This window comes from Sceloporus occidentalis, unplaced genomic scaffold, assembly GCF_023333645.1.
Source record: "Sceloporus occidentalis isolate IW3139 unplaced genomic scaffold, rSceOcc1.0.p SCAF_43, whole genome shotgun sequence".
In the NCBI taxonomy this organism is placed as follows: domain Eukaryota; kingdom Metazoa; phylum Chordata; class Lepidosauria; order Squamata; family Phrynosomatidae; genus Sceloporus; species Sceloporus occidentalis.
In genome coordinates this window covers 3,255,488-3,267,446 of record NW_028317023.1, presented here as the reverse complement: position 1 = coordinate 3,267,446, position 11,959 = coordinate 3,255,488, and the positions used below count along the sequence as shown (strand labels likewise).

The 11,959-nt window shown below is 38.1% G+C and overlaps 1 protein-coding gene across 1 annotated transcript; it reads left to right on the top strand.

Annotated features, from left to right (window-relative positions):
* Window positions 1-301: 301 nt before the first annotated feature.
* On the top strand, window positions 302-10,115 carry LOC149289698 (tricarboxylate transport protein, mitochondrial-like). The gene is made up of 9 exons (XM_089490227.1): window positions 302-461; window positions 5,565-5,672; window positions 6,186-6,285; window positions 6,437-6,575; window positions 6,758-6,842; window positions 7,498-7,602; window positions 8,254-8,369; window positions 9,649-9,722; window positions 10,001-10,115. Exons 1-9 carry the CDS (start codon window positions 302-304, stop codon window positions 10,113-10,115), a joined length of 1,002 nt encoding a protein of 333 aa, XP_089346353.1.
* Window positions 10,116-11,959: the final 1,844 nt, after the last annotated feature.

The following is an 11,959-nucleotide window of genomic DNA, read 5'->3' as shown; positions in this document are numbered from 1 at the left end:
CTGTAGTAGAGCAGGTCTTATAACGCAGTGCCTGCATGGACCAATGAAACGACTCCGCCCCCTTTACGTTAGTGCGTCTCGTGTTGATCAAAGGAAAGAAAGAAGGCGAGGCTAATAAATGACTATTCTCCTAGTTAAATATTCATGAACTGGAGAGAAGAGGCGTGTTAGGATGAGTAGCGGCTCGGAGGATGCGAAAGAGTGTCTTTGAATATGAATGAAGAGGGCGTTTCCTAAGAACTGTATATTTGCCCCAGGGTTGGTTTCTTCACGCCTGCACTTTCATCTGGGTGACAGTACGATGTCTTCGCTCTTGGAGCCCTTTACCGTCACAGAAGGTCCATGCCGGGCATCACGGCAGGGCGGCCATGGGAACACCCGAGGCGCTCCACGATCCCTGGCAGCTGCTGCACCAGGAGGGCGGTCAAAGATCACGCACCCGGGGAAAGCCATCCTGGCAGGTGAGTTGTAACTAGACACAACAAAATTCATATATATATATATATATATATTATATATATATATATATATATCACAAACACATATGTAATTCAAAAGAAGCGTCTGCACTGTATGAAACCATCATCTATCTATCTATCTATCTCTGCATCTGTGTATATCTATCTATTTATCTATCTCTGCCTGTGTATATCTATCTATCTCTGCATCTGACTGTGTATATCTATCTATCTATCTATCTCTGCCTGTGTATATCTAGCTATAAAATGGGAAATAACAATATGAGCCACCAGGAACACCCATTCCTCAGGGATAAGGTTTGTTGAAACCTTTTATGACTCCAATATGCAAGATGTAAAATCACACAGACTAGTATTTTTGGGACTTTAGATCCAAGAGCTTATGAGACTCTACATCTTCTGTTGGTCTAATAACATTTATTACCTACATATATATCCATGTTGTGCCTGGTATAAGAGCACTGGAATCACTTATCTATATATGTTTTTGGTACTTCATTCTGCACAATAAGTTAAAAGAAATGAGTTTAAAGAAACTTGCTGTTCTGCAGTTTGTTTGAAGTATGAAAGATGCGTTTTTCAGTTTCGAAGAGCCCCCTGTTGACTTGTTTGTTTGACCCAGCTGGGTTTTACTTTGAAAAGCCCCACAGTACTGAGCTTCAGCGACTGGTCGTACAAATAGAATTTGAGGGCAGATAAGAACCATTCAGTCTATCTAGTCTGCCTGTCTGGTACAGGGATTATCACTACTTGGTGTGGTGATGCAATATACACCCTTATGTTCTCATTGTCTCATAAGCCTAAACGCCTCTTTGGCACCTTCAATTACCTTTTTTGCCCATCACGACTGTGCCTTCCACCAGCCTTACTGGCCCTGACTTTGTAACATACTATACAATTCAGATTGTTAGACGTGCAACATCTGCATAGTCTCTCTCCCTTTCACGCTGCTCCTTTACATACCCCGAAAGCTTCTTCCTTCTCTATATAAAGCCAGCTGCCCATCCACCTATCCCCTTGTTTCTTTACCCTCTCATTTTACCCGGTCTCTTGTCCCCTCTGATCTTCAATCTCTCCCTCTCCTCTGGATGCTTCCCATCCTCCCTCAAGCATGCCACCATAACTCACATCTTAAAAAATCATTTGCCTCTACCCCACCAATCAAACTTCCACTTCATCTTTCTACTTCCTCTCGTCTCCAAGCTTTTGAATGACTTGTATATAACGGACCACACCAAGTTTCTCGACTCCAACTCTTCATTCGAATGCTCTTCAGTGTGGATTATCCTCTTGACAGCCTACTGAGACAAGTAGCTAAGCTTTCTAAGTAGCTTGCTAAGGTGACCAATGATTTACTGATTTCTAAATCCAACGGCTACTGAACCTATCTACCACTTTGACACTGCGGACCACCTTCTTCAAGCCCTTCAGAACCTTGTTTAATGTAATACTTAACTTTGCTGGCTCACAACCTACATTTCTGATCGCTCCTTCGGCGTCTACCTTTCCAGTAACTCTTTCTGTTCTCTCCATTTCACAGTTGAAAGGCTCAGTTCTAGTACTCTTTCTGTTCTCACGTTACATGTCCTCCCATTTTATGATCCTATTGTACAGCGCTACAGAATTTGATGCCGCTATATAAGACAGTAAATAATAATGATAATTCTATCACTAAGTGGCTTTTTTTTACTTGATGTCTGCACAGTAACGAAAACTCCAAAACTGAACAACTTATCTTCCCTCCATCCAATTATAACATTCCTTCAGTGATGAAACCCCGTCTCCACATACTCACTGCCTTAGTTTTACCCTTGACTCTGACCTCTAATTCACTCTTCACATTGAGCCTGTGTCAGAAAATGACCGCGTGCCTCTTGTTCATGCCCTCATCTTGAATTCTGTCTTTGCTGATCTCCCTCATACCGTCTTATCCCCTTACAAGCCATCATGAATGTTGCTGCCAGACTTATCTTCCTCACCCATCGCTCCTCTGTTACCTCGCCCCTACGTCAGTATGTTCACTGGTTTCCTGTGGGCTTCAGGATTCGGTTTTAAAATCCTGACTCTTGCTCGCAAAGCTCTTCGTAGCGGTTCCCCTACCTACATCTCTGAAGCTCTCGGCGCTTTTGCTTGGTCCCATCTTTTTCAGGCATGCAGCATGTTTTCCTCTCTAGTAGTCTAGATTGTTGAGCTGTGCGTGAGCCCAACCTGACTCTCCCACAACATGGGGTAATATGTAGCAAGCCTTTACACGGACACCCCAAAGACCCAGATACTAAGCGAGGGGTGTGCGAGGCAGCTCGGCTTTCCTTTCTTCATGAGCCCTCCAAGCATTGGGCTTGTGTCTGTCTCAAACCAGTGCCAGCTCCTCTAGATCTAGGTAGGCGCATGACCTCGTACACAACTATACCAAAATAGCAGTCAGGAGCAGCTATTGGGGAACAAAAACATGTGGGTTCCTTCTACTTTTTATTTTTGTGTTCAAAATCAAGAGGAATGTTGCTTCCTTCCCTGATAGATAGAAAAATGTGAAACAAACACAGAATTAGGATGATAGTGTATCTTGAGCAACCCAGAGCCAGTGTGTTTAGATGCTAATGTTGTACTCCTAAGGTTGCCCCATAATGTTTACTTTGTGCCTAAAATCCATTTATTCAAAATTGTTGCGTTCAGTGTAATCCAATTAATTTATCCAGTCTTCTTATCACACCATTTGTATTAAGATGTTAAAGTGTTGCAGTCTTTGTGATGTGAAAGAACACGTCTTTATAATGCTAAAGCAGGAGGTGTTTTATTGCTAATACCAGAGACTGCGGTTTTATTGCGGCTCCCAGGTCCAAGACTTTGTGTACGTCTAGTAAGACAAAAACATCATGCCAGCTAGCAAGATTTAGTGATTTTCCGTTTGTCCTTGACAGTGCATTACTTTGATTGATGAAAATCAATACGTTCTTCCAGCCCCCTTAACTTTTATACGTAATAGGGCGTTTGTGGCTAGAATAAAAAAAAATAAGTAAATGTATGTATGTTTGTATGATCTAAAATTTTTGGTGTTAAGTAAAGATGTTTTTTTGTTTTGTTTCTATAAAATAAGCAAAAACACACAAATGCTCCAAAAGGGGGGTGTAAAAAAAAGAAAAAAAAAAAGATTGCATGTTGATGTTATTTATCTAGCATGTTATCTATCTTCTTAATTGAGTGGCTTAGACGTCAGCTGATATAGTATTGATTATTTGGAACATATCTCTGTGTCTGACGTCTCAAATCAGCCATACTACCCACTTGCTGTGATGTATCCATAATTCTTTTTTTTTCTGTTATGTGAAAATGTTGATATTTGCCAGTGATTATTGTACAACAAACATTTATCAGATAACATAACAAAAATCTTAGTTTTATTCCCTTTTATTTCAGTACACGTCCTTTTCCCAAACCTAGAGGCTGCCATTGTCATTAGTCATTTGTTTACCTGCTCAAGCACCACGCTGAGGTGATTCTTTGTGGTAATGCTAATGAAGTCCTCCCTGTCCAAAGAAATGCTTTCCTCCATAGAGTTTCATTAGGAAGATCGCCCAACTGAGCCATCACGTGATGTTCGTCTAATAGACTGGGCTAAGATAGCTGAGCTAGAACAAATCCAATATGCATCCTACTGGAAACATAATATTTTACATTTAGCATTGTTTTAAAATAGAGAACACCAATATATATATATATATATATATATATATATATATATATATATGAAATAAGATTTGAATACTTTACTGAGAGGGTGGTAGGTAAGTGGAACAGACCCCCAGTAGAAGTTGTTGAGTAAAGGAGTTTAAACATGCATTAGATAGACATAAAGCTATCTCAAATCTAGGACAAGACCAAGGGCTGATTAAGGTCTTTACATCAGGAAAAATGGACAGACTATATGGGCTGAAAAACCTGTTTGCATGAATATGAAGGGGAATACTAAGAATGTGTCTCTGGATGAGCCATTCCTGAAAGTTCCCAGAGATGCCCATTATGTCTGTATATTATTCTTTGCTAAAAAATCATCCAGTCTTTATTTGAAGGCATCTATTGATAGGTAGTGAATTCAGCATGTTTATTGTCCCTACTGTAAAATACAATTGAGTGGGATTCACTACTTACAGAGATACATTTTTAGTGAGTATCAATTGAGAAGTCAAACAACATCCATTATATTTATGTATATTGCGGAGTTTAGAGCAGTTTAGAGCAGTAAAGCAAAAAACGCAATGTGGAGATGTGAGCGATCCACCTTTTAAGAAAGATCAATGAATACCACTGCTTCCTGCTTGTTCTAATGTAATTTTTTATTTTTAAATGTATTTATGAACAAATATTAACACATTGCTTACAAAATATCAGAATATATCAGGAGAATAAGACAGAAACAACAATTAATTACAATGGGCATAGTGGTCACATTAATTTAATTCTGCAATGTTCACATTAATTTAATTCTTCAATGTACAAAAACCACATCAAAAGATTAAATATGCCAAAATAACAAGAAGTCTCATGCAGTTATAAAGTACATTTTTTGGAATGATCTGATGTTAAATGTATTTCCACAAGAGCTTGCTTTTTGTAGGGCTGGGTCAATTTTGTCAATTAGGTCAACATTTATTTATTTAGATTTTTTTTTTAAATGAACTTCTAGCTAATGTTCCACTGTCATTGTCTAATTGATTGCAATGAATATTGATCAATTTAAATATTTACATTTTCCTCTCAAATTGAAATCTAAATAAGTATATATTTTTTTAATCTTCTACAGATATTATAGTGTTAAAATTAAGAAATACTTAAAGGATGACATTGTCAGATGAGGATTTTTTATAACCAAAAGAAGAATCTCAACAGATCAGAAAAAAAAAGTATTTCCACAATGGATCAATCCCTATTTCACATGCATCGGCAGACTTAAAAATAAATAAAAAATAAATATATATATTTCTTTTTCCAAACATAGTGTTACAATAAAAAATCACACATGTTGATTGTATCTTGGTGACTGAATGTCTGGTGCACTTTTAAATTTTTTATTTATTTTGTGTCATACAGGTGGAATTGCTGGAGGTATTGAGATCTGCATCACATTCCCTACAGAATATGTCAAAACCCAACTCCAGCTAGACGAACGAGCCAACCCACCACGGTATCGGGGAATAGGTAAGAGGATGACATAATATATGGTGTAATGTTTAACAAAAAAACATATTTCACTTTCCCCAATTGTCCATATAATTTTTTTTTTTTTTTAAATCACTTGAATGTATGGCGTGGGTACATAATTCCATAATTCCAAATTGCAGTTATTAATTGTGTTACCATTGGGAACATTTTCTGACCATTGGCAGGATAGCCAGCCAGCTACTTGTCTACATATTGGAAAGCTCTGACATCCTTTGCTCTCCAGAATGTATAACATAAGCTTATAGACAGCTGGGTCTCTGTAAATTTTTGGCCAGGGATCGTCAGGATTCTAATTTTAAATTTGATCTGCGACGTTCTGAGCATTTCCTTACCAGAGTTCCGATAACATACTGGTCGTCTTTGTTGCAGTTTAATAATGCAATCAGAGAGGATAAAATGAGTGGGTTCCACGCTACTCAATAAAAATCAGCAGTGGGGAAGTTCTTATACATAATGCCTCTGATATGATGGCTTGTCTCCCCACCATAGGACATTGCGTCAAATTGACGGTGCAGGATCACGGTGTCAGAGGCTTGTATCGAGGGCTGAGCTCCTTACTCTATGGTTCCATTCCCAAATCGGCAGTCAGGTAACCATATGTCTCTTTCTTCTTGATTTGTGGGGGATTCTTACCCCATATGTGCATATGTAAAGACTGGCAGGGTTTAATGAAAACATATGCAATACCTTTACAGTATATAAAGTGATATTGTTAAAGATGTTAATCTGTTTTTTTTCAGGTTTGGAATGTTTGAGTTCCTCAGTAATTTTGCAAGGTCAGCCAACGGGAAACTGGATAGCAAGTCTAGTCTCCTTTGTGGCTTGGGGGCAGGTGTTGCAGAAGCCATCTTGATCGTCTGCCCAATGGAAACCATCAAGGTGGGTGTTTTTCTGCGTGTTCATCTCTTCACCTTATGCATAGCAAGCGAATAATATATAATGACAGATATTACCAATGATTTCTAATTGTGTCTCTATATACATCTGCTCTTGCAACCATATATACAGAATTATGGAACTCATTCTTATGTGTTATTCATCTCCCCCTCTGTTGTGTGTAGGTCAAATTTATCCATGACCAAGCCTCATCAACGCCAAGATATCGTGGATTCTATCACGGTGTGCGGGAGATCATTCGAGAACAAGGTGAGGATGTAATATAGAATTTACCTGCAGATTAAATATGCATCAGCAGAACTAATTCAGCTCTTCCGGGCAGAGATGTTTGCCTGCGTTGGTCCACTTGTTTAATGAGACAGTGCAAATAAAATTCAGACACCGTTGTCTTTCTTGGTCTATTGATTTGTTTGAATTTCTGTTAGCACACTATATAGGCCATTTCATATGTGTGTGTGTGTCCCTGTAATGGAAGTACCATTTCCATGGCTCTGTACTGAAAAAAAATGTTACATTACAGGTACATTATAGAGCTAGTAGCCTAAAGAGGGCTGTGCAATTCCTGCAATGACCATTATAAATTCTCTATCAACAAAAAATACTGTTTGAGGACTAGGATGAACAGTGTATCCGCATGCTGGCTCTTGATGGGTTAAATAACATGAAGCTGGGTATTCTGATGGTCGACAGGCATCGTGAATGGATGAATTACTAAAGCAAGAATTGTTAAAAAAAAAACGGGTGGGGAGCATGTATTAAAAGTGACAACTTAAAAAGTGCTTTTGTCACCATGGCTAATGAAATATCTGAGCTGTTCAGACTATTCCAAAGGTTTTTATGTATAGCCCCCAATGTGCTTGTTACGGACTTCTTTGTAATATTGATTTGTCCTTGCTTCCCCCAGGCCTGCGTGGCACATACCAAGGACTGACGGCTACTATCCTGAAACAAGGCTCCAACCAAGCTATCCGTTTTTTTGTCATGACCTCTTTGCGTAACTGGTATTTAGGTGAGTCTTAAAGGGATTAGAGTTATAACTAGATCTATTGGGGATCATAGCCCCTTTCACTGGGGACACTTATGGGATCTATATATTGAAGGGTTGCATGAAAATTGTTGCCCTGCGTGTTTTTTTTTTATTTTTTTATTTTTTAAGATCCCTAGGTTAAAAGGAAGCACCCAGAAATAAGAGGCATTACTTACTGTACTATTGTGTGTTGAAACAATTAGCATTACTCATTACCTAAATATAACTAGTGCTATGTAATATTCTGATGCCATTTCCTTGTGCAGTATGTAATTTAAAGGAAAAAATGTTTTTATTTAGTGTTAACATGCCTCTTCCTTATTAACAGCTACAGCCTTAAGGGTAAATGTTAACAAGAAAAAAATGTTATTAGACTGAAAGTGCGTACCCAACCCTGTTTCATTTCCCTTCCTCTTTTTATGTTACTGTATGACACCTTCTAAATATTTACTAAAGAAGTAAAATAATCATACCTACACGTTTTCACATTTTTGTGACTGCAGTAATTTTCCTCTAGGGGGCGCTTAATGTAATTTTACTTTAGGGTTGTAGGTATAATGGAAGTAGCAAGAAAAACTTAATTCTAGGACTCTAGCTGGTTTTGTATACTGATTTAAGACCTTGTCTATTCAGGTGACAATCCAAACCGAGAAATCAATCCATTTATCACTGGAGCCTTTGGTGCCACAGCTGGAGCAGCTAGTGTGTTTGGAAATACACCTTTAGATGTCATCAAAACCAGAATGCAGGTAACTATTGTTGCTTTGAACACATCTGTCAGTATACTCTTATATTATGCTATTTATTTATTTGTACAATTCTTGCATAACCACGCTGATATCGTGTGTCTGAGTTTTGCTGCGTTTACTTATTTTTACACTATTTATAATACCATCATTTGTATAAAAAGGTATGCAATGAGGCTGACGCCAACTCATCAGGCATATCTGTTGTTGTGGTCGTGGCCTGTTTTGCTAATATTTAAATACACAATTTAGACAAAACACATATAACAATACATTTGATTCAGGAATACAGTTAAATTATGTAAAGACGAATACCAACAGATGTTATGGTATATAATGATATATTTTATTAATACCTCTAGCGGTAAAAACAATATATCGAAAAAGGTTACCATAACAAAGTTACAGACAATCAACAATTATATTCTAATAACATATGTACTTAACTTCAGAGAGTATCAGCATATCAAATGACTCCTTTGGTGTTCAGTTTCCAAAATGGCTCTAGATACCAGGATCATATAGAAGACTTTAAAGGATTCTTTCAGTAGTAGTTTTCTAATTCTTAGTTACAATACTAGGCACTAAACTAGTCCTAGCTTCTTGGCACTTAACTAGCCCAAGATGGAAGAGCAGCTTTCTATTTCATACTTTTTCTCTGGCAAACTTTCACAGCTCCCTTAGCTTCTGCCATGCTGCTTCCTTCCTGTCCTTCCAGTCTCTTCTGCCCCTCCTCCTTCTTCCTGGAGTTCCTGATATCCCATTGTTCCTGGCATAGCCCACATGGCTTTTCATGTAGGTAGCCATTATCTATGGTCTTAGATAAACAATAGATGTACACATCACTCACTCTCTAGTGCTACCTGGTGGTAGAGGTAAGGCACTTCTTAAACAATAGAACTAATTGGTATTGTAATGTATGCCACAGTTAAGGGAGTGGTTTATCCAAAGGGAGATACAGATATTGCGTCTGTGACGTGAATCACTAATAATGGACGATGCAATCCATGTCCACAACATCTGTTATTAAGTTACTATTAAGTTACTGAGTTTTAAAGTGAGACTCCTAGAATAACCTTGGGATTTTTACCGGAATATCTACTAAATTTCTTGATTTGGATTTCATTTGCAGAGATAAAAAAAAATTGTAACCTGTAGTAGAAACCAGACAACCTTTCTTCGGTAATTTAAGTCCGGCCATGGTTTGACATTTTAACATGTTAATACTGTGATATCACTATTTATCTTAATGTTTTTTTTTTTTCTTTCTCTAATTTATCAGGGCCTGGAGGCACATAAATACAAGAGCACTTTGGACTGTGCGTGCCAGATATTTCGCAATGAGGGGCCTCTAGCGTAAGTGTGACATACTACTTCCTGTTAACTTTCTGTGTAACTTCCTGCTTGCCGATTTCATCTCTGCGGCTCAAATATGAGTAGCTGCCTTGAAATTGGAACTCGGCGCTTCAGCCCCATGTGGGCTCTAGATAATCTGGGTCTGGACTAAACCTTTAATAATGTTTTTTCTTTCTTCATTAAGATGATCTCATATTTGTGTTATTGCTTATTATTAGCACAGATTATTCTTAATGTGTACATCATATTGAGCAATCTCCCATTGTCTCTGTCCACAGGTTTTACAAAGGCACCGTCCCACGCTTGGGTAGAGTATGTTTAGATGTTGCCATTGTATTTGTCATCTATGAAGAAGTTGTGAAGGTTCTCAACAGAGTATGGAAGACCACTTGACTTAATATTATCTACAACTCTCAGAATTGGGAAACTTGCCTTTATATTTCTATTTTATTCAATTTCCATCAAAATGTTTTATGTGCCTATAGTTAAATGTAACTATCCACAATCTGCTTTTAATCTGTCCGTTACTTCTATGGCTGGATAAACATCGACTGTTACTTTTTAACCTTAATGCAAAAAAAGCAAGTTTGCTTTGCCTTGCAGTTTATTCATTCCTTCACCCTACCACCTCTCAGATCTGAAACCTGATTGCTACAAATAGTTTCTACTAAATAATGCTCTCAAAATACCAGACTTTCAAATGTTATACGGGCATATGGTGAGCAATGAAAGCCAAACAAGTGACTTACCTTGTTTAATGTAAACAGAAAGAAGGGAAAGAGTCATGTATGGACTCTGATCCATTTATCTGCCTAGCCTTATGGGGCACTTTTTATGACTGCATTCATCACCTATAAATTATTATATAAACAGAAATATTACATATTTAGGAGATTTGGTTCCATGGCTGACCATGTACAATTTCTGGTGCTGCTTTTCATGTTCACCAGTATCTTTGATAGGAAGGGTGCTAATTGTTTAACCTTTTTGCCCTTTTTAAGTAGCCTTGTGGCACATTGTTGCTACCCCCATATTTGCCATAAAAAATCTGTTCAGTGCCAAATTAGCTTGCCAGAATATCAGAGAGTCCTTGCCTAAATGAGTAAAAAGTTCTCACTCCAGTCTTAAATCATCCCTAATATTTTGGCCATCTACCAGTAAATATAAACAAAGAAGAAAAGTACTGGCTTTTAGTTAAAAGAAACAAAACAAAAGCTGGGCTAAAAACAACAATAAGGCCTTTTTTAAATTGATATAGTCACGTAATGAAATAGGTACACATTGTGCCATAATAAATATATTGGTAATTTTAGCCCCAAATGTAAGTACATAATTATCATTTTACTGTCATTTTTACTTGTGATTTTTTTTTTAACCATATTGTTGCCGGTTTCATTTTTTTTAAGGAAAAGCTATATACTATACAATAAAAAATTTAATTGGCTGAATGGTGTCTGACTTACAAATTACTTCTTCTGACCTATAATATTATTTATAATTTACACATTTAACACACTCCAAATTGTTTCACATTGGAGAAAGGTCAAATAAGGTCTGTTTTGCATCAAGGGGATGATTTTTACAGCAAATAAAGTCTGCTGCCTCTGATGCCTGTAGTAGTGTTTATCAGCACAGTATATAGAGGTGGGCCTGTTGACCATGCAGGAACATCGTATGTCCACGGATACCAATGCGGCTTCTGCATATAAAGGGAATGTGGTGGTGTTCTTTCAACAAATCAATGGCTTCTTTAGTTTAAACTTTGCATTTTCAGTCTGTTGTGGCTGGACTTTCCACCTTTTTTGTATGATAATTTCCCTTTATTTTGGTAGACCTGATACATTGTCTTAATTTCTTTTATCGGGTGACTGTTACTCACCTGCCCTCGGCTCCCACGTTGCCACAGCAGCCGCCACGCAGGAGAGGGAGACCCTCCTCCAATGCACTGCCGCTTCCGTCGTCGTCCGCTGTATTGCCGCGCAGGAGAGGTACATGGCGTCCTGCTTCGGCGCTCCCGAACTGCAGGCATATATGAAGGGAGATTACGCCACACTCATGATGGCCGCGATTCCCGGATACCGGAAGTGAGGTCATGACGGTTTGGCGGGAGATTCGAACTTCCCCTGCGGTTTCCTATTTAAACCTCCTCAGTTCAACCAGACCTTGCCTTCTGATGGTTGTCTATGCCTTGTGCTAGTACCCAGATAGCGTTTTGATTCTGTTTTCTCGTGTATGAT

Excerpts from the sequence above, each read along its gene's own strand:
- LOC149289698 (XM_089490227.1), top strand. The coding sequence starts at position 302 with ATGTCTTCGCTCTTGGAGCCCTTTACCGTCACAGAAGGTCCATGCCGG. Across the intron at positions 6,286-6,436 it reads ATTCCCAAATCGGCAGTCAG|GTTTGGAATGTTTGAGTTCC; the intron begins GTAACCATATGT and ends GTTTTTTTTCAG. Across the intron at positions 6,576-6,757 it reads GCCCAATGGAAACCATCAAG|GTCAAATTTATCCATGACCA; the intron begins GTGGGTGTTTTT and ends TGTTGTGTGTAG.